The following is a 22,236-nucleotide window of genomic DNA, read 5'->3' on the forward strand; positions in this document are numbered from 1 at the left end:
GTACTCGTTACATCATAAGAAGAATGGCATCTACGCTAACTTTAGTGTCTTTGTTTATCCCGAGGTTTTCCCGCAGCCTGCCGGATCCAGGCCGTATCCAGATCTGACGAAGGAGATTCGCCTGGACCCGATGACAATGCAGTGCTGAAGTGTCAACTATCCTCTCCCTATGGAAGATCCCTTTCCCACTCTACAGATAAAGCGTTGTTGAAAATCCGGTTCGCGTACCCCGAAGTGATAAAATAAAACAAAATTCTTTATCTATTCTAATGTATAGGCAAGACAAGTAGTTTGTTTAGGCATGGTTTGTAGGGAAATTACAAACCTGCGCACATAGCCTATTCAAACGAATATAACTATAGAATCAATTCTTAATGCGCATGTGAACGCCATCAGGTCACAGGTTCGCGTTTAAAGTCTGTTTAGAGAGAACGCTGTCGTCTTAGTGGCCCCTAATTTGATAACAAATGATAATTTTGCTGGAAGGGAATCAATCAAAACTAGCTGGAAATAACATTATTCAAAAATCACTATAAAGCCAAAACAATCTCTGCTACCGTAAATTGTATGTTTATCTCTGTAAAGCAGCTTTGAAACAATCTACATTGTTAAAAGCGCTATATAAATGAAGATGACTTGACTATTACCTTAAATGTGTAACGTAATGGATTATGCTAACTACAATATTTGTCAAGTAATTTGTAATCAGTAACCGACTACAATTGCACTGCAAAGGTGTAAGCAACATAAAGATCATATGAAACCAGGATGCAATTATATTGAAACATTTAATAAAAATAAAAATTACCAGATGAAAATGAAACGTGTTTCATCAGAGAAACAAGAAGGTGAAATAACTCTAAATGGCTGAACAGCAAATGACCAAAACACAAACAAAAAACAATAATAAAATAATAAAGCAGATGACACCGGAAACCAAACACATTCAATTTACAAATGGCTGCGTCCGCTCTTAAAAATAAGTATCACAGGAGCACAAGGGCGGACCTAAACTAACATATACTCAGAGAGATGAAAGGAGTAATGATGCATAGAGAGAGGAAAACACTCAAAGCACACACTGTAACAAATATGTGATTATGCGTGTAAACCGAAAGATTAAATTTGTTAATACAAATAATAGGCTACATCCATCTTTAGGTCAGACAAGGAAAAGAGACTGAGCTCTACTCAGACCTCTCCTCTGGATTGTAAAAATCATCAAAAAAGCCCTCAGCGGCTCTGAGTATCTGAACAACGGCGTTTAGAAGCAGTATGTCAGTTTGAGGGTCTACTTCCAGTTCTTGGTAGTAGTTTTTCACTGGGATCACAGCAGAGAGAGAAACTCCAAGCTGAGCGCTCACCTCTTGTACCTGTTACAAAACAGTTCATCAGAAATACTCAAGAACAAGATGTGAAAGAGAACAGTATAGAATACTGACTATAATATAAAGTCATATTCATTTGTACCATTTTGTTGATATAGTGGCTCTGGTAGACATTTTTCAGGTCTTCTGCCACTTTGGGACAGGCCTCATCCACCTTAGTGAGAAGAACCAGCTGAGGAATACCTGAAGTACAGAATAACACCTTAAATGCTATAAAATCCCAGAGATCATTAACCTATGGGTGAAGCAGCCCTAGTTAAACATTTGTGTTAATTGTACAGAAGAAGTGACTCAAGAAAGTTTCTTGAGAGAGATAGTAAATTTAATTTCCATCGTTTAAATGACAAAATACACTTGTGTCACTTAAAATTAATTCAAATCTGTGTCATTATTATCAGTCACTGACCGAGCTGGTTGGTTTTCCTTCGAAAAACCACAAGCTTTTCGATCATTTTGTCAGAGAGGAGCTTGACTTTGCTGGTGTCAATCACATACACCACACAGTGAATCTTGTCCTTCAAGCCAGGAGATTTATGGAAATAAGGGGAGTCTGGCTGTATAGGCATCGATGGGTTCAACTAAAAAAAAAAGATATGTCAAATATCTTTAAATCAACAAGAATGAAAAAAAAAGAAATTTAGATTATATATTACTTTTTTTATTCCTGTAACTAGGAAGTAAAACAACTTTTAAACCTATTAACCTATTAGGTTTACCCCCTTTACCAAAAGTTCTCACCTGATACTTGTCTTGAATGTGACCCTTCAAAATACTGGCAAAATCATCTACATCCAGACCGCTGTTCAAACCCTCCTCCAGACCCATCGAGTCACACAGAGTGAAGGGAACATGGCTGACACCGCTGCCTGGCCTTATGTGGTAGGTATGGAACTACAAGGCACAAATATTTAGCAATTAATTTAAATAGAGTATAGAGATAACCAATCACAATATATCCCTCTGTAAAATATCAGATGTGTAATAATCAAGTTGCCTTTCTACCTGAGTAGTCAAACTGGTTCCAGCAGTGCCAGTGTTGGCCTGGCTGCTCACATAACCCTTGAATACAGAGTTGATAGAGTTGAAGAAGCTTGATTTCCCAGCACCAACAGGACCCACCAGTAGAATCCGAGCCTGTTTAACTGAGCTAACAGAAGGCTTCCAGCCCGAGATGGTGCTCAAGAGCTCTTTTCTTCTCCTAAAAACATTATTAATTTCATTGTCAAATTCCTTAAGGAACACATTAAGTCAGAAACATTTTGTAAAAGACCTTGATCTTAAAATAAAGACAACAGACCAAATTAACATCTAAATTACTTTTAGAAGACACTAAATTTGCTTCACTCACTCAGAGGTCCACTGCACATTTCTCCATGGTTTCTCCAAGAGTCCTCCACAGTCTGGTGAGAATCCAAACCAGAGTTATTCACACAATCATTACTGAAGGTGCACTATTTTCTCTGCAATTATCTGAAATAATACAAACCTTCAACTCTGTACACCTCGCATTCAGTCAGCTGTAAGTCATTCCCATGCATCTTATGTGGATCGAATTTGTATGTTACTGGATTACTGTAGACGGTGGCTGTGTTATTGTAAAGAAACACTAAAGAATCGAAATTCGGACCATTGTCAGAGAAAGAATACTGGGGATTTCCACTGAACACACGGAGAGGATCTTCTTTAACCTCTTTGTCATTAAAGCTGAAGAGAAAAGCTTTGCTATCCACAACATTTTGGCCAGTTTGACCATAATCTTTGCTAGTAAAAGCTCCAAAAACATATCCAGACTTATTGTAAGCTACAATAACAGTTGGTCCCTGCTTATTACACTTTTGGTGAAATGTATTGACATGGTAGCCATGCACACTGGCTTTGAACAGCAGGCAGAGTCTGTCATGGCTGAGCAAGGAGCAGAGCTTCTTCTTCTGCCATTTGGTCAAGCTGGATGTAATGATGGTGCTCATAATGATCTGAAAAACATTCAACCAACATTTTAAAGCATGCTGTTATAATGGAATAGAAAGAAAGGGTCCTTTAAAAAAAGATGTTTTATTAACAAAGTTCGGGAGAAGCACGTTCAGATAATTAACACAGGTGGAGAGCACTCAGCAATCATGATTAAAACGTGTACATATAGGGTGTTTCTCAAAACCAAGAATGCAAAGAACGGACTTGTGTTCTTCGGGAGAAAGCTCTTGCTAGTTGTTCTTGGAAGAATGAACTCACAAGGTGACGAGCACACAGAACGCTGCTGACAGTTTGAGACGATGTGTTCTTGCTGGTATTGCGCAATAATACCCCCGCACAGACGCCGTCTGCAGTACCCAAACATAACGAGAATTATTGACGATAACAGCCAGGCTGGAATGGTCTCTTGACTGTGGGGTAAAACGAGTCTGTGTGCAAACTGGCCGGTTGGCTCACTAGCTAACTTAACACCCGCAGGCGCTTATGGAGATTCTCACCTCCGAAAACGTTTGAGCACATTTTCGATTAGCCGTAAATTTTCGTAAAAATGCCAATATTTGAAATCTACACAGTTGATTTCTCGCATCAAATGTTCTCAGAAGTGAATTTAGTGATGAAATAGCGTGCGTAATTGTAGAAAAATGAATTACTGTATCAGTGGCGTAACGAGCCAACACCGGGCCCTTATGCAGGATTATCAAGGCGGGCCCCCTACTACAACACGTGATGACGCAATGTCCACGAGTAGGCTTTTGCATGCAATACGCAAGGAACTGTTTACACCTGGCCACTTCATGCTTTTTCTGTGATCGTATAGCTATCCGATCGTGAAAAGACCAGGTGTAAATTTCGAAACGCATTCGAGACGGATTTGAATCCGGTCGCTCAAACCACTTCAGGAGGAGGTCTGGGCCGCATTCCAGACGACACTGGACAAGTGTAAATGCATCTGGTTGTTGAAACCACATATGTCAATTTTACTCCTCTAAAAATGCTAAAAAAATAAACGTGTGAGAGCGTGTTATAGGCTATATGTCATAGTCAGATACGACGCTTCTGCAACAACACGCATCACCGCAGATGAGCATCTCTTCATCAAGCCAACGCACAAACTATCGCAAATCAAAGTGAAAGTAAGTCGCAGACGCTCGCTTAACACACAATCATCTTCATTAAAAGTAAAGAAACGAAATGATCTTACCAGTACTGTTGCCGCTCTCTCTAATTGCGGTCTTCGATTTAGAAATTTTAGCTGATGATCAATAAAATGCAGCTTATCTGTTGCTTTCGGTGACGTGAACTCTATTAAATCTGCATATAGCGCGGAAATTGAAGATCGGATTTATATCTGTTTTGCAAAAACACATTTATGTGACCAGCTGTAAATGGAATCGTTTTGATAAATCAGTAGCTATCCGATCTGAGCAAACGCATGAAGTGGCGCGCGCGTGTAACGTTAAACAGCCGACCCGGGGATTCCCCAGTCCCAGCTCAAAACAAATTACACCAAAATCCATGATTGTTCGTTTCACACATGTATTTAATGATCTGTAAAATATGTTGTTGTCATTATTTATTTAAAAGAAAATCGTGATAAAGTAAAATGCGATCAAACTAAAAGTAGTAATATGCGATAGGGGGCCCCGGCTGTCAATCAATATCTTCCAGTCAAGCGGGCCCCTGATTGGTCCGGGCCCGTAAGCAACCGCGTACCCTGCTTACCGATAGTTACGCCACTGCACTGTATTGACCTGCCTCTCCTTCCTCGAATTGAAGGCTGGGATATTTCTGCCGTCAAGTTCACACAAGTTACCAACCGATGCATCCTCGGTAAAATGGGCGTGTCAAGAAGGATTTTTAACCATTCTTGCCAAAATGCAAACTTGTGTATTGGGACAGTACTTAGGCCACAAAAGATGACGTTTCACAAGAACACAAGGACACAAGTACAGACAAGAACACATATTGAGAAAGGCCCCTATAGACTCCGCAGTTTTATGAAGGTATTTTTGGTGCAAAACAACTGAACGCCTGTGACAGTGGAATTTGTAGTTGTAGAGAATAGCCACACATGTGTATCAGTAAATGTGAAGTCACAGAGATAAATTTTTTAAGAGTTGCAGCACACTTGTAGACTTTTTTTTTATCTTCCACAAACACAACACAACAGTTACACCTTCTCAAATTCTTCATTGCAGGTGCACAAATCCTATTCTACAAATCACAAATTAAGAAACTCGTACGCTCACATTTTTGCTACAGTTGCTGCAGTGAATATGGTGCAAAACGCATTTACACACCCGCATCAAAAAATGTGAAGTCACAGAGAACTTTTGCTCATCTGCAAATCAGTATGTGAATTCATCCAATGAGAGTTGCACACTTGTAGAATCTTTTCTCACAAAGGTCTTGTATATTTTTCTAGCACAAACACAAGTACATAACTACAGCTGCTTGAATCTGCTGCGAAGAATCACAAGCTCTGTTTTTCACTTTCAAGTGACAAGTTTCGTACGCTCCGCCTTTTGCACCAAGTGCACCGTGAAATGTGGTGCAAAAGTGAGTTGTGCATCTGTAGAGGGAGTGGGCGGAGCCTACATTAATATTCATGAGTTTCCCGGGCATGCGCGTGCAACTGCTCATTCTAGTTCACGCTTCTCGTTTCTCAGCAGGTTTAATGGATTATTTCAAAAAAGTTAAATATCTTAACGTTATAAATACGTATTTTCACAACGTGGTTGAAACATTTTCTTAACGTTATAAATACGTATTTTCACAACGTGGTTGAAACATTTTTTTAACGTTGCTTCGACGATATGCGTCACCCCTGTGACGTTTTAAAAACGTCAATATCACGTCTTATGTGGTACTTTTTTCCTATTGGTTTTTACGTTCACCCGAAACTCGAGAAATTCACGGAAAGAACATGTTAATCAAAACCTGAGATGTCATCCTTGGATGTCAAGCGTTTGTAGCAGCAGACTATGTTCTGCAACTGCTGCTACGTCCGTCTTCCAAGATTCCAGTGTGAAGAGTAATCGATCCAGTGGGCTATAAACTCATCTTTAACACAATTCTTTCTGGGACCCGTTAAAAACATAGAGAAATCTGCATAAATCTGCATAGTGCATAAATGATGCACAAAACGTGCAAACTAATAAAAACATTATGAAAGAAATGATACACAATTGTAGTTTAATTTTGCGCTGAAACTATATTTACCTTTTTTGAAGTAATCCATTAAACCTGCTGAGAAACGAGGAGCGTGAACTAGAATGAGCAGTTCCACGTGCATGCCCTTATATTCCGTAAAATAATGTTAAGTGTTTTTCCCCCTCATTTACAGTAACCTAATTGTATAAAATGTAATTTATCCACTTTTGTCCATACAATTTTGTTTAATCCAAATTGTACATATGTATTAAAGCAACACATTTATGCTTGTGTTTGGTCTTAATGATTTGGCTTATTTAAATGAACAAGATTTTAAGAACAATCACACCAGGATATATTATAGCTATATATATATTTTAAAGTGTTAGCCAACGGAACGGATACATTTATGAGGGTTTATTTAATTTATTGCAATCAACAAATGATAACAATTAGTAAAAGCCACATTTTAAAAGCTTCGCAAGGTGCAATTTATACGACGAGTTGAAGTTTGCTGTATACTTTATGCCTACACGAAGTGAATGCCAGCAATCATTAAGTCAGTGACGAATAAATAAAAACATGAACTTAACGAAACGATACACAATTGCAGTTTAAGTTCGCGCTGAAACTATATTTAACTTTTTTGAAATAATCCATTAAACCTGCTGAGAAACGAGGAGCGTGAACTAGAATGAGCAGTTGCACGCGCATGCCCGGGAAACTCATGAATATTAATGTAGGCTCCGCCCACTGCCTCTACAGATGCACAACTCACTTTTGCACCACATTTCACGGTGCACTTGGTGCAAAAGGCGGAGCGTACGAAACTTGTCACTTGAAAGTGAAAAACAGAGCTTGTGATTCTTCGCAGCAGATTCAAGCAGCTGTAGTTATGTACTTGTGTTTGTGCTAGAAAAATATACAAGACCTTTGTGAGAAAAGATTCTACAAGTGTGCAACTCTCATTGGATGAATTCACATACTGATTTGCAGATGAGCAAAAGTTCTCTGTGACTTCACATTTTTTGATGCGGGTGTGTAAATGCGTTTTGCACCATATTCACTGCAGCAACTGTAGCAAAAATGTGAGCGTACGAGTTTCTTAATTTGTGATTTGTAGAATAGGATTTGTGCACCTGCAATGAAGAATTTGAGAAGGTGTAACTGTTGTGTTGTGTTTGTGGAAGATAAAAAAAAAGTCTACAAGTGTGCTGCAACTCTTAAAAAATTTATCTCTGTGACTTCACATTTACTGATACACATGTGTGGCTATTCTCTACAACTACAAATTCCACTGTCACAGGCGTTCAGTTGTTTTGCACCAAAAATACCTTCATACAGTTTCACCTCATTTCTCTGACAGTTTAGCAGCGTCCCTCCACCACCCCTTCTCCACTCTTCTAGTCCTAAACCACTTTACATACGGGGGGGAGTAGGCCTACTCTGGGTTCGGGCCGAATTCCGAGCTCGGAGCCCTCCCCCCGGACAGCACGACAAATACGCATTATACTTTATTCCCTTTAATTGTATGTAAGTGTGAAGTCGTGAAGTATTTTGAAAAATATAGCCTACTACAGATTACCGTCCACACCCAAATTCAAAGAATTCAAGTCATTCAAATTGTCACATTATAAAAAGTATGCTAAATGTAAACGTGCAAAACATTTTATGAAATCAGCTCACCTTGAACAAGACTTCAGAATCGTCCGCTTTCCTTTGGTAACCAGAAAGATATTACTTTCTTTTTTACTGAAACTCAACGTTGTAAAGGCACGTCACAAAAATGAACAGGTTTGCTTCATTGTGGTATTTCCTGTAAACTTGTTAAGCGCAAAACCCCGCCCTGCAGTCAATTTCACAGTCAAGTGAAGTCAAGTTACCTGACTTTATTTCTAGCTTTTGATTGTTTCAAAGAAGCTTTACAGTCATAACAGGAAAATAATGCAACAAAGTTTGTTTTGGCTGTACAGCAGATCTAGAAGAAAATAGCATCATAGTCCAGCTTAAGTAGGCTAATGGCGCTTTTCCACTACACAGTACCAGCTCGCCTCGGCTCGGCTCGGCTCGGCTCGACTCGACTCGCCTTTGTTTGGTTTTCCACTGTGTAAAAGTTGTACCTGTACCTGCTTTCGGGTACTTTTTTTCGTACGACCTCCGGCGAGGTTCCAAGCGAGCTGAGGCGAGCTAAGCCGATACTAAAATGTGACGTGAAAACAATGCCGACTGGTAATGGAAAAGCGCCATAAGTTTAGTGATGGTTCATTTTTGTTGTAAAAAAGTTATTTAATTTAAGAAAACAGTGATGTGATCGCCCAGCTCAGCACCATGGGGGCGCCAAAGCGATGGCAATATAGCCTATATATATATATATATATATATAACACGCTAGAGTAGGCGCCCTCATAAGATTCCATCATAGAATTTTGAGAAAGGCCCTGTCCCAAATGGCACACTCCGGACTTGTGGACTTCCTCAGAGTCCACACTTCGGTGACTTCATGTAGTGCAGACCTACAGGGCCCTTAGCGCGAGTCCGCGAGGGCGCATTGAGAGGTATTTTTGGGACAGACTCTATCGTCACGCCGGAAACAGGAAGACGGTCTGATTGTTGTTATGGACAGGAGCTACAGGTTCGGGGAAATATGCTGCCTTGTTGTTGTGTTTACATATGACTCAGTAAAGCCCTGACATTCTGTTCTATTTATTTAATGAATCATAATGCGATCGTATTATTCAGCTCGCTATTATTAGCCTATGTTTGAGGGGGGAGGGGAAGGGGGGTAATATCGGGAGAGGGAGAGGGAGGGGGGAGAGGGAGAGGGAGGGGGGAGAGGGAGAGGGAGGGGGGAGGGGGAAGGGGGGTAATATCGCGAGCGGGTGCGGGATCCGTGAGCGCTGAGCGAGCAGGTACCCTACGAGTAGTGAGTTGTCGTTGAAAAAGATGGATAAAGCAAAAAAGCTGTCGGGGGCTAAAATAGAAAAAGAAAGAGGGAAAAGGAGATGGCAATTGATGCGACAGCAGCTAAATAAGTGGATGGTGAAAGGCAACATAGGATTTAAAGTGTGACGTCCAGGCATGTAGGCTACTGGCCATCGGGACTACCGGGAAAACTGTTTTGTTTTGCTTAATTGACGGCTCTGGGTTAGTGCCGGTGTAATGCATTGATCAAAAAAAGTCAGCGTTATTTTTTCCCCCGACACACCGGCCCATGAAACACGTAGATCAGCGGCCCATTGGTTCTTTTCTTGATGGACACTGGGCTGGCCCAATCACATCTTAATGGACATAAACCATGATATAAAATTTTGGCCATATTGCCCATCTCTAAGTCATTTATTTCCTGCGTGACCTGTACAGGCACGTCCACAAACCTCTTGCATAGTGTTTGGTCACACCACAAGGTGTCACTGTGGCTTCAAAGCTTCAGCACTGCCACTCTGAGCTCGATTGCTATGTCTGAGGTAAAACACGCCCCCTCATTAGCATACAGAGCAATAAATGTATAAATAAATAAATAATTAAATTTATAAATAAATAACTGTATAAATAAATAAATTTAGACGTAAATGCAAATATCATAGTTTTTGCATATATCATAGGTTTTATCATAGTTTTTGTCCAAGTCAAGTCAATGGAGTTGGACAAAAACTACGATAAAACCTGTTGAAAAGCATCTTTTGCAGCGATTTTTGTGTGAGTATATCATTGAACACACCTGTTTAACGTCTTTGTAAACTAAAGTTTAATGCGTTTTAGGAACGATTGTTCCAGTGCACCTATGCAACCATTTGGGGGGGGGGGGGGGGGGTGCAACCAAAGAAACCGAAAATTCTCGGGCCAGCAGCATGTGTCCAAATTTCAATCTTAACTATTCCATTTCATCAGAAACTATCTTAAAACAGGGCTTTAAGTGTAAAATACCGAACTTGTCCTTTAATTGTGGGTGCAAAAGTAATATTGAACCAACATCACTTTGTAACTTTTATTATTATCTAGCGTTGACGCATCAATATTGTATTAACATTGTTTAAATGATTGCTTACTATCTGGGATAGTCCAATTTAATTATATTCAACCATTTTAATTGATACTTTACAGTATTACCTGAAATTTGTTTCTCTCAACTTTTAGCAATCTTTTCCACAAAGGATGTCTGTGCATTGTGTGATTGTTTTATCCTATCACACTGACAAGGAATCAGCAAAGTATTTACAATGACATTTAAATGTTTTAATTCATATAATTCATATTACATATAAGTAGCCTATATTACACACTTTCCACTATATGATTGTAGCAATGCATGAATTCAAAATTATTCTGTGCCCCACAAACCTACCAGACATTCTCTTTAATGTGCTGAATTAAGGAGATGCATCTAGAAAAATAAAGGAGCACTACATCAGCAGTCAGTAACAGAAGCACAGTAGGCATACAGTAGATATCAGAGTCAGTGTCACCCAGTTGCCACTTCTACTTATCACATTTCCAAACGGGATGAACTGAAATTGTCACTTACATGCCGTCATATTTATACAGATTTCATATTGATTTTCTATTATAGTGCAGTACATTCATATCAGTGTGAATTGGCGTGAAGCTACCAGTCCTCATACAGTCAAAGGGACTGGAAAATGGTATAATACTCTCCTTTTCAGAGCAATGCAATGGTCTTCATGCACAATGGCATAATCAATGCAATTCTCTAGCTCAGTCACTCGCATAAACCAAAATAATGCATTTTCCAAAGAAGTGTGTTTACCTCTTCTATAGAAAGATCTGAACTCGGGGGCTATGTTAAAGTTTGCAGTATTTAATTACTACTGTCTACTTTTGAGTAGTGAGAATCTATTAAATACTCTACTTAATAACAAACCAGTGCAATTATACTCCTAGAGTAAATACATATATAGGTGTTGATTTAATGCTTGTGATTTTACTGTGTCTTTTAGTCCTTAGCTACCTGCTTAGGAATCCTTCACTAACACAAAATATGTTGTTTGGTGAAGCATCTGCCAAGAACATAACTGTACATATGAATCTATGGTGGTGAAATTTGTGTATGTGTCCCTTTAAATAAGCATGGGATACACAGATGGAAAATGTAAAGCATGTGTCATCCCTGTCCATCTAGCAGAACTCTACTTTACAAGCAGGGAATGTTTCCTCCTGCATGGCCACAGTGCTGTTGCTGCCTAGGACTGTAATGCCCAGTTGCCGTTGTTTTTCTTGAGTTTCCCGATACCACTCATGCATCATCAGTGATTCAAATGTGGGAATCAGGGTCACCTAGAAATTTACACAAAGATAAAACAGACTAAGTATGCTACATTATCCCAACAAAAATGTAGTAGCTTTTAACAGTGCATTACAGAAGGTTGTTTTGGGTCCACTCTGATATGGTGATCACAGGCAACCATAGGTATACCTATCCGTGTAGAAGTGGCATGACAAAAAACAATTCAAGTAACTTGCAATTATATGTTTAACCACAGATGGCGATAGAGAGGCTAAAGTTCTGTGGAGTTTCTTTGAATTGACGACTTCTGTATATATCTGCACATACATACCGGCGCATCCTCAGGCCATACAGATTTTCCCTCCAATAATGCATCCAGAATGGACCTCATCAAGCTTTCTTTGAGTGTGTCGTCTCCACTTATTATGTAACAGGATGATCGCAAGCGACAGAAAAACTCAACATCAACAGTGGAAGCTCCATGGCCCGACGGAAGGTAAGCCAGGTCCAAGTATACTGAAGCACCAACCTTGCTACCTGTTGATGTATTATGACACCAGTCAGTACCAGATAAATATATTTATACAAAAATAAACAATGTGAAATCAGTTCAAACCTGCTGTTGTCGATCGTTTAGAAGCAGAGCCTGTGCTACGACTAGCCATTATGTCTCCTGCTGAGCTGCTTCTTGAGCCGCTAACAGAAGTACCTTGACTGTCAGCTCTGGTTTTTGTGCCTTGTGTTAAAACACTAGAAGATGTTAACCTCTGTGTAACTCTTGCTGCTTTTCTGCCTTTTGTTGCACCAGGCTTTATGTTGCTGACAGGATCAGGCATACAAGCACCAGGCTGAGGTGGAAGAGGAGGTAAGTCTTTCAGAGGTGCGGGTGGGGGATCCTTCGGTAAAGGATGATTCCCTCTGCAAGAATTCACACCATCATTTAGGTTTTGGGATTGCAGGTTCACAACCCCTTCTTCATCAGAATCCAGAATTCCGTCTGCAGTAATGGATGGGCAATCCTCTACACCAGGATGTACATCTGAGTCTGTTGCCATGAAAAAATAGTCGCTGGCAGAAGTGAGAGGGGTCTCCTGAGCTGGATGAGTGGCCTTGTTACCTGAACATGAAGGTGGAAGGGGCTTAGCTACATCTTGGGAGTGGTCACTATCATCAGAAAGGTTCAATGGGCTGGTGTTACTTAAACCTAGTGACAGTGGATCCTCTTGATCGCCAACCGGCTTGAAATGTTTGAACTCGCATGGAGAGACCAAGCAAAGGTCAACATCGTGGGTACCATCAAATACTAGACAATGCGGTCCAGATGAACACCCTTCCGGGCCATCATGAGGTGCCGTCTGGGTGTGAGGCTTCTTTAAAGACAAAGACATTCCTACTTTGAAATCAGAATTGACATGGTGTCCATTTGAGTAAGATGTTTCGTCTTCGTTGGTGGACTCGCTTACTGTTGGCAGCACTTGTTCAAAAGACATCGACAATGATTCATCAACCTCAGTGGACTGTGGTGAACTTACTTCTGCAGGCATTGAGTGTGTGGTGGTGGTAACAGTGGGAGATATATCAGGCATTATATCCTTGAAAGAGCTGAGAGACAGGAAACTAGAATGCTTCTCTTTGGAGGAAGTTGAGATACTTTCTTGGTTACTTTTAGGGCATCCGGACTCTGAAAATTTGGACAATCCCATCTGCTGGCTCTCTGAACCAAGACACATCTTAACGCCAAAACTACTATGATCTTTTGAGGCCCAGGTCTCTTCAGGTGACAAGTGATAAGGAGTATGACCAGCACTATTTGGACGTGATCTAGGAGATGTTAGCTCTAACGTCTTTTCATCGGGACTGACACAAACTTCCTCATGCCCATCTTTCAAAGCCCCATCAAGCAAAGTATACTCAGTGGGAGTGAGGTCTAGATTCACACAGAGCTCATTTTTTATTTTGACAAAGGGTCTCGCAGATGATCCGGACTTGCTAGGGTTTACTATGCTACTACACATAGACTGCACATTACCTGTTGAGATATTTTTCAGGTTCCCAAAGTCAACAGTTTGCCTCTTCACAAGTAAATCATGTTGTTCTCGATCCATTTCCAGAAAATCTGCCATCATATCTTCTGGTGAAGACACAATGGAGCAATTTATATCTTCTGAGTCTGTTGACAACTTCTGATTCTGCTGCTCCTTGTTAGATTTAAAGTTTTTGGTTTTGTCCTCAGCCTGTTTGTGTAATTTTGCTTCGTTTTTTACGTTTCCAGGCTTATTTGAGTTCAGTAATCCTGCAGAGGTTTTCTTGATATCTTTCCCAAGAGGCTTTGTTGCTTTTCTCTCTTCGGGTTTGCTCTCTAACTTTGGTCTTCTCATTGAAGCGTTTTTGCTACCTGACATTTCTCTTTGTCCATTTTCTTGTTTCTTTGAGTCTGATATGTTTATTTTTCCATTGCTCTTGTCCTTCAAAGACTCCTTCCTTGTAACTAGTCTGGGGTGTTTACGTTTCACATTGCTTTCTACAGATTTCAAATTTTCTTCACTTTTAAGATCATTCCCATTCATGCCTTTGGTTTTGTCTTTTAGCTCTAGATCTCCATGATCAGCTCGGTCTTTTGAAGCACCATTACTTGGTCTGGTTTCATTTTTGACAGATTTGGAACCGTCCTGACTCTCTGCAACTTTTGGATTCTTATCTGATTTTGATGTTTCAAAATCTTTTGAGCACACTACAGGGCGCTTGAGAAACTCTAGATGCTTCAGTCTCTCCAGACCATCCATTATCTTTCCTTGTGGTGTAGAGCCAGGGAAGAGAACTCTAATGATTTTCTCCATTGGGTTAGCAGGATGCCAAACAAGCAAAGCACATATAGAGACCAAAGAGGTTAGGTGGCCATCTAAACTCTTTGATTTGGAACTATTATCTGGCCAGTTATTCATGTAAGACTCTACTTCTTTGCTACGTTTGACTGGATTTAGGATGTAAAGCTCAAGGCATCCCACTCCCATTTTCTGGAAAAGAATAACTGGTTCTATGGAGCCACTTGAATTGCGCAAAAGCGGTTCTGGGGAGATCTTTAGTTTTTCCAAATGCTGTAAAATAAGTGCTGCTATATCACTGCTTCGTAGTACATTAGGATCACCCTGAAGTTTTTTAAGTCTGTTTGGGGCATTTAGGAAAACCACACCAAGCTCTGGAGAGATTAGATTCTTTGCCCATTGCTCCTTTTCCTGTGAGTCAGTTTTATTTTCCTCAAGCTCTGCGACCTTCCTCTCCAACAGGCTGTTAACTCCCGGCAGGTTGTCTGTTCCAATATGTGTAAGCAGCACTGAGTCAACACGGCCCAAATGCCTGACAAGTTTCCAGAAGCAAGAGCGTGGATCTGCTCCACCATTTACCAAAATATTGAACCCATTGACAGCAAAAAAGGCACAGTCACCTCTCCCTCCTGGAAAGACATAACAGCATGGACGACATAGCTTGAGAAATCCTACTGTGCCAGGTGGCTCTAAGAGATCAAATGGAGACTGTGGCTCTATGGACTCAAAAATGTGGTCGGTGAACTCTTGAAGGCCCCCCATTTTGGGTAGTACCATTAGAGGATTCACCTTAATGTCGATAATGTCATGTATGTTGTGCTTCCCTAGCACTGAGTTTTTCCATTTTCCAGTTTTAGGGCAGCTTAAGGTGAGGTTTGCTTTGCCATGTGTGCTTACAGAGTTTAAGAGAGCTTGAATCTGTTAGAAATTTACAGAAAACAGCATTAATTCAAATGTATGAGAAAACAGCTATTACAGTAGAGTACAACAGAATCATTTGTAATGCTCAGAAGAATAATATTATATTCAAATATAGCTACTTTTTCAAATCCACTACTAATGTGAGGAAAACACTTTAAAATTTTGGCATACACATTTACAGTCTGGCAAACCTCTTCATCTGAAAAGATCTGGATGAAATCATTTGGAGTGAACTGCCCCGAGTGCAGGACCAGATCCCCAGAGTCCTCAAGAGACTGTCCCGTGAGCACCAGCAATTTGTGCCGAGGTATGGATGATATCAAGCAGTGGACCTGAATTTAAAAAAAAAATATATATATATATATATAATATATACATATTGTTTCTACAAAGTGAACAATAAATACGGCAAATATGCAGGTAACACACATCCGTGTGTGTGTGTGTGTGTGTATATATATATATATATATATTACAAATGTTTATGTCAAAAACCCCCACTAAATTTAGCTTTAACATATCTAATGTGACCCTTGTCATTTATTAATAATTGTGTAATACAAATAAATAGAATTGAGGTAGAGAACAATAGATGCCTTTAACAGTCACACACCTCAGAGTAGAGAAACCCTTCAGATGGATTCACTACAACTTTAATGTCCAGTACATCTGAACTGAAATGAAATGTCTTCTGACCTATGATGAGATTGTAGGGAGACAGACAAAATGGGTCAATAAGGAAATAATCAGAATAGGTAGGCTATACAAAGATGGCATGCATACAGTAACAGCAAACATTAATGCATTCCACAAAAATAATGCACAATTAGGTAAAGCAAAGCAAACTGCACTAAACTCTAAAGTAAAAAAGATTATGCACCCCTACTGTGTAAGAACTTAAATATTTGGCTATTCTGTAATCTTTCTAAATCATGAGTCAAATTTCAGAACCAGAGCAATGCAAAATAAAAGAACAAGTTTCCCTGAGTATTAGATATGCAAACATCTATCTATGGTTTGTCAGCAAAATCACTTTCAAAACTAATGCAAGAAAAGGTTCCACTGCTGTTTTTTCACCAGCAGCCAAAGTCTGAACAATTGGTAGAAAGCACTTCCTTCCTGTCTTTCTGCTGTGTGTACGGAAATAGCAAATTAGGACCAACACGCCAACCTAAATACAACAATAATAGAAGCAGGAGGTACAGAAGTAGCTATTGTGGGCAGTACACAGTTTACACAGTCTTCTTTACACAATATAAATATTAAAATTATAATTAATTAATGATTCCCAATAAAGCAAAGAAAACATACTTCTGCATTTTTACATCAGACAGGCTGTAATAAAATATACACATATTCTATGTAATACATATATCCGCTAATCTCATAATTCTTTTAATATAGGAATATGCAGTTGTTGTTGTTGTTGTTATTTTGTTTTGTTTTTAGATTATTTGAAACTGAAATATTTTCATAATCAGATTATGGTAATGGATTTAATGAGTTTACATAACTCATACACATTGAAAATATGACAATTTTTCATTAAGTGGAATAATATTGTGCATGTCTGATTAAATGGAGCTGTGCTGGGGATGAACTACACAGTTGCTTCTTTGTTAATTCATAAGATTGCATCCCACACGTATATAATGTGCTCCAAATGTGCTCCAAACTATTCCCAACAGTGTAGTGTAGTGTAGCTCATGTCTTTCACTGCCAAATCCAAATTTGCTTCTTTTTGTATACATCACAAAGTTATGTCTACTGTATGACTTTGAAAAAGAACCCCCCCCTTGACAAAGAAGTGAATATTAGAAAGCAGAAATAAAGTGTTCCTTACCTCTAATGTCTTTTGATTCATATGAAGAACGCTGAGAAGTGAAGAGCTTCAGCTGCTCATCCAAGTTACACACTGCCAGGTCCACATCCCATGCACGAACACCTATGTAAGGAACTGCAACTATCTTTACGAATTCAAAGCATTATCAAAACTCCATGAATTAAAACATGTGCTGAATTTCTTATTGACACTTACTGTACTGGGTTTACAAAAACACCGTGCTAAAGGACTGCTGTCCACATGTCATTGAAATACCATGTGAGACACATTATGGCTTTCAGAGACAAATGAGATGGTTGGCTGACTGACCATCAAAAAAGCTTTGTTTTGCGGCATTGGTCTCCAATACTCATGAAATATAAACGCCTCTGAGCTGCATGTTCTCATCTAATTATGACCATAAAAAAGCCGACTCATCACTTCTTGCACTGAAATAAATAAACAAACATTTAACAATGTCGGCCTAACCAGCAGTAAAGTCAGGTACATTTCCAGATAGGAAAAAGGGTGGACTGACAATAAACTAAAGCCATACTGTAATATTGTAAGAAAGATTTAAAAGCTGACATAGAAGCTATTACTTCTGTGTGAAGTACAACTTAAATGAAAGCAAATATGAGAAGAAAAAAAAGCTCTTATTCTTATTTCTTTGTAAACAGATTTTCATTTTTGCCTGCTCACCATGCAGACAAGCTCTTCTCAGTTTTTGATCACTCAGACATCCGTGGTGTCAACATCTGACATTTTGTTAAAGCCATATGACTATAATGGTACCCCTGTTTCTGTTGTTGAAATGTTATGACTTGCGGAAAAATCCAGCTTACACTGGTAGCATAGCTGGTTTCTAGCTGGTCTAAGGTGATAAGCTATTTTAGACCAGCTGTTCCAAAAACACAACTAGATTAAGTTGGATTTCTCATCAGGGTGATGGACACTAAAATGAATTTACATGTAACTGTTAAGCAAAAAACGACCGCTGGGGTGGGTGTGAGCATGCAGCCTAAACTGTTGATGTGTGAAGAACACATCATTACTTAAAATAGGAATTCGTTTCTACGACTGTCACATATTAATTAACCAGTGATACTTCAGTATACTGTAAAGGGTGATGCACAAGGTGGCTATTTTTGATGTTTACTGATGTCATAACACTGCAATGCAGGGAACAGCTGCATGAATCTTGTACCAGAATAAACATGGTATTATTGCTTTAAAAGCTAGTCCATACGGTAGCCTATACGAGAGCTTGTTGAAATATGCGTAAAAATGTATTGCTGAACGAGAGAAAGTGCCAGGCGCAATGAGTCGCACTGTGTTGATCGTATTCCATCAATCTCTATTCACCAAAGAACCGCTGAATAACAAAATCAAAGAATGGAATATCCAGATCGCAACCAGTTCTAGCTACACACAGATATCAGAGATAATAATATCAAATAAATATTATAACATCTTGGATTAACACTGTTATTATTATTCCTAGAAATCCAACATTTAAAAATGAATACCTCGTTCAATCTCCACCACAATATAGTCCAGTATGTGCGGTCTATAGAGCGCACCGATTACAATCAACATCGAGTATTTGTCATTGCTGAATCCAGGATGGGCTGTCAGGTCCTCTGATTCCATCGCTGCCGTTACACCCGACGCCATGTTGGAAAGTTATTCTTATGATGTAATACACAAGCATTCGATTCAGGCGTTATTGAAGGAACAGGCGGATAATTTGAATGAAACTGAAGCTGACCAATCGAAGTCAGGATTCAGACCGCCTTGTTGCAAGCATCACTAGGCTATTGCAGCAATCTTCAACATGTATTATTTTTGCATTTAACAGGAATCAAATAGGTTTAGTAAAATGCATTCATTCAGTTAAATAGATGATGATGAACGAAAAACAACTCAACTATTCAGTAAACTCTTTATTTTGAATTTGCAAGTCACTTTACACAGCAGTAATAATAAAAAAACAAACATAATTTCTATCTTTAGGCATTTTAAAATAAAAAAGAGGCATCCTTGTGGACATGCAGCCACTTAAGGCATCCAACTTGCACTTTTACGTAGGCCTACATGTATCACACTTCAGATAAAAAAAAAGAAGACGACATGCGAGTGATGGAATGATGGTCAATAACAATACATGCACGAACAACACGCACATTGCAGTGCATGATATCATGAGACTACGTCTGAGTATCGCTGTAAAATCTTTTCAGCTAACTTGTAATGGCCTGTCATTTTGTTGTCAAATCGCTATCCTTCAGTAATTAAAATCAAAGTGGTCGAAAAAGTATCATCACTTATCACTGCAGGACAGGTTGTCCTTTGCACCATTTGAGTTTACTTTAAATGTAAGACAATTAAACTTAAGCTAGAATTTTAAAATGCATTCAATATAAGTGAATTAACTTTGTCTCAATCACAATCATTTCTACACGAATAGTTAAGCATACAGTGTGAAAGAGTGCTACTACATTACCGAAGGAAGTAGACTAAACTTTTTTTTCCAGTTTCCAGTTGTTTATTATTCTTTAACTTCACAAGAACCTCTTGCTGTTCCTCTGTCTGTAAAAAAAAAAAAAAAAATGTTTTATCTAAATATGAGATTTTTCAAGATGGTTGGTTCTCTTCATTTATTTTTCCAATGTCCTATAATGAAAGACAGAACTTTAAATCATTTTTAAAACAGAACTTGAAAGTAAGTATATGTTACATAATATATAGCGCTTTCTGGGTAGCCTACTCAAAGTGCTTTATATGGAAGGGGAAATCTCCTCAACCACCACCAATGTGCAGCATCCACCTGTCCTGGATGATACAACAGCAGCCATATTGTGCCAGAACGCCCACCACACACCAGTTTATTGGTGAAGAGGAGACAGAGTGATGAAGCCAATCAGTACATGGGGATGATTAGGAGGCCAATGGGCAAATTTGATCAGGATGCCGTGGACCCCTACTCTTTTCTACCAGGTCATCCTGGGATTTTTTTATAACCACAGGACCTCGTCTGACTCTCTGTGGTCATAAATTAGACATCTCATCCGAAGCAAGGATGGTGCTTTTTGATAGAGTCCCCATCACTATATTGGGGCATTGGGACCCACACAGACCACAGGGTAAGCAACACCCCCTGCTGGCCCCTCTAAGACCTCTTCCAGCAGCAAGGTTTTCCCAGGAGGTCTCCCATCCAGTTACTGACCATGCTCAACCCTGCTTAGCTTAGTGGGCAACCAGTCTTGGGCATGCTGATATAGCTGCTGGCCATTCAATGTGGAAACTATAGGAAACTTTGATTCACTGTTTCTCTTTTTACATTTATATGCTGATCTGTTAAGCATGTGTGTTATAAAAGGTTATTTGAAGAGTTACTGAATTTCTGAGTTGTTTACTATATTTAGTATAAGCCTATCTGTTCTCTGAACCCTGCAATACCTTCACACACCCCCAGGGGTCGACCTCCGAATAACTACTAAATAATTGTGTAGCCCTTTTGGGCTAAAATCCAAAGTAAAAAAAATCGAAGTAAAGCATTTCAAAACATATTGTTTCATTATAATTTTAAATAAAATCTCAAATGAAATCACAGAAATGAATACATAAAATCAATCAATCTATCTATCGAAAAGCATTTCAAAGCTTTACATAGGCTACAGATTTAGACTGTGTTAAAGAAAAGAAAAATGTGCATAACTGATATTATAAGATGAGCCAAACATGAACGGGAAAAGGTTTTTTAAAGTAAAGCTAATAAATAGCCGAAGTAGCCGCTAGTTAAATAGTTAAATATGAAGTGCATGCATAGCCTATATTGTTATGGACATCAAAATGTAAAAGTTAAATTATGTACAAGGCTATATATATGAACTAAGATTGCAATCGACATGTGCTATACACTTGTACAATATGCTAGACCTATAAAACTTTTATGCGTTTATCATTTAATCTGAAGAGCTATATGCAAGGCCGTATGGTATTGATGCCACCTGAAAAGGATTAAGATGATAAACACGTTTTCAACAGATGATTTATGGTGCAACAAACTTTGTCACACTATAATCGAACTGATGTAGCCTAATCTAATCACGACAGGCCTGGTTGAACTGATTATCATGCAAAATGGCGAACCTCTGACAATCAAGTAAACGACCGAGCGTGTTTCGCTTCACAAGTTCCAGACATCTTTATTTTGTTATAACACATTATCACCACCTGACATAACAATAAAGCTAAACGATTTAAGTTAATGATATCTGACCGTAAGCAGCGAAACTAACGAAATAGCGGAGGTTCGTGTAATTCTCAGATCTAGTTATTAATTCTGATGTAATCAGAGAAGGATTACCTTCTGAGGTACGTGCCCGCACATGTCCCCCAGTCCCAGTGCTCAGGCCTCCTCCAGTTCTCGCCACCAGATGGAGCGCTGGACAATCGAGACACACAGGTGCTCATGTCTGTTGAATAATGGCTGTTCAAAATGCGAATTGGGTGACTTTTGCATCAAGCAATACATTATTATGATGATGATGATTATTATTATTTTGTACATTATTATTTGAGACAATAGCTGAAAAACATATAGATTGATATCAAAGTTAAATAATGCGTAGGCCTAGTGTTTCATAATTATATTTTATTACATTATTTTAATGAGCCATTTTTTCAATCTATTTTACAGTCTGAATGACACCGTTTTGATGTAAAAGTGCACGTGCATTAGGCTAGTTGAAATTATAATGTAGCATTTTTGAAGATAGCATATGTAGGCTATTATTATTTTAATAATTTTTGCACAACATTTTGCAATGCCATTGCAAAATAGACAAGTCTGTGAGAATGCAATAGAAATGCCAACTGCAAAATAAACAACATATAAAATAAAATAATAAA

The 22,236-nt window shown here is 38.9% G+C and overlaps 2 protein-coding genes across 3 annotated transcripts; both read right to left on the reverse strand.

Moving 5' to 3' along the window:
- Window positions 1–1,156: 1,156 nt before the first annotated feature.
- On the reverse strand, window positions 1,157–3,368 carry LOC130071524 (interferon-induced protein 44-like). The gene is made up of 7 exons (XM_056236388.1): window positions 2,875–3,368; window positions 2,737–2,788; window positions 2,391–2,586; window positions 2,127–2,279; window positions 1,795–1,966; window positions 1,471–1,571; window positions 1,157–1,373 (listed from the first exon to the last, which is right to left on the reverse strand). The coding sequence occupies exons 1-7, from the start codon at window positions 3,353–3,355 to the stop codon at window positions 1,188–1,190; spliced, it is 1,341 nt and encodes a 446-aa protein (XP_056092363.1). The 5' UTR covers window positions 3,356–3,368; the 3' UTR covers window positions 1,157–1,187.
- Window positions 3,369–10,974: 7,606 nt separating this feature from the next.
- On the reverse strand, window positions 10,975–19,032 carry map1sb (microtubule-associated protein 1Sb). Of its 2 annotated transcripts, none has more exons than XM_056236383.1 (7): window positions 18,849–19,032; window positions 17,341–17,442; window positions 16,111–16,193; window positions 15,689–15,829; window positions 12,371–15,494; window positions 12,086–12,291; window positions 10,975–11,804 (listed from the first exon to the last, which is right to left on the reverse strand). In XM_056236383.1, the coding sequence occupies exons 1-7, from the start codon at window positions 18,994–18,996 to the stop codon at window positions 11,646–11,648; spliced, it is 3,963 nt and encodes a 1,320-aa protein (XP_056092358.1). In that variant the 5' UTR covers window positions 18,997–19,032; the 3' UTR covers window positions 10,975–11,645. The 2 variants fall into 2 exon arrangements, with proteins under 2 accessions (XP_056092358.1, XP_056092357.1); XM_056236382.1 differs by having other exon boundaries at window positions 15,677–15,829.
- Window positions 19,033–22,236: the final 3,204 nt, after the last annotated feature.

Source organism: Rhinichthys klamathensis, unplaced genomic scaffold, assembly GCF_029890125.1.
Source record: "Rhinichthys klamathensis goyatoka isolate OS25496 unplaced genomic scaffold, OSU_Roscu_1.1 h1tg000446l_1, whole genome shotgun sequence".
Taxonomy (NCBI): domain Eukaryota; kingdom Metazoa; phylum Chordata; class Actinopteri; order Cypriniformes; family Leuciscidae; genus Rhinichthys; species Rhinichthys klamathensis.

Bases quoted from the DNA above. Each gene is read 5' to 3' on its own strand.
- LOC130071524 (XM_056236388.1), bottom strand. From the start codon at position 3,355: ATGAGCACCATCATTACATCCAGCTTGACCAAATGGCAGAAGAAGAAG. The intron at 2,587-2,736 runs GTGAGTGAAGCA...TAATGTTTTTAG, and splicing joins AATGTGCAGTGGACCTCTGA to GAGAAGAAAAGAGCTCTTGA. The intron at 1,572-1,794 runs GTCAGTGACTGA...TCTGTACTTCAG, and splicing joins AAGGAAAACCAACCAGCTCG to GTATTCCTCAGCTGGTTCTT.
- map1sb (XM_056236382.1), bottom strand. From the start codon at position 18,996: ATGGCGTCGGGTGTAACGGCAGCGATGGAATCAGAGGACCTGACAGCC. The intron at 17,443-18,848 runs GTATTCATTTTT...TTCCTTACATAG, and splicing joins TGTGGTGGAGATTGAACGAG to GTGTTCGTGCATGGGATGTG. The intron at 15,495-15,676 runs GTAAATGTGTAT...AATTTCTAACAG, and splicing joins ATGAAGAGGTTTGCCAGACT to ATTCAAGCTCTCTTAAACTC.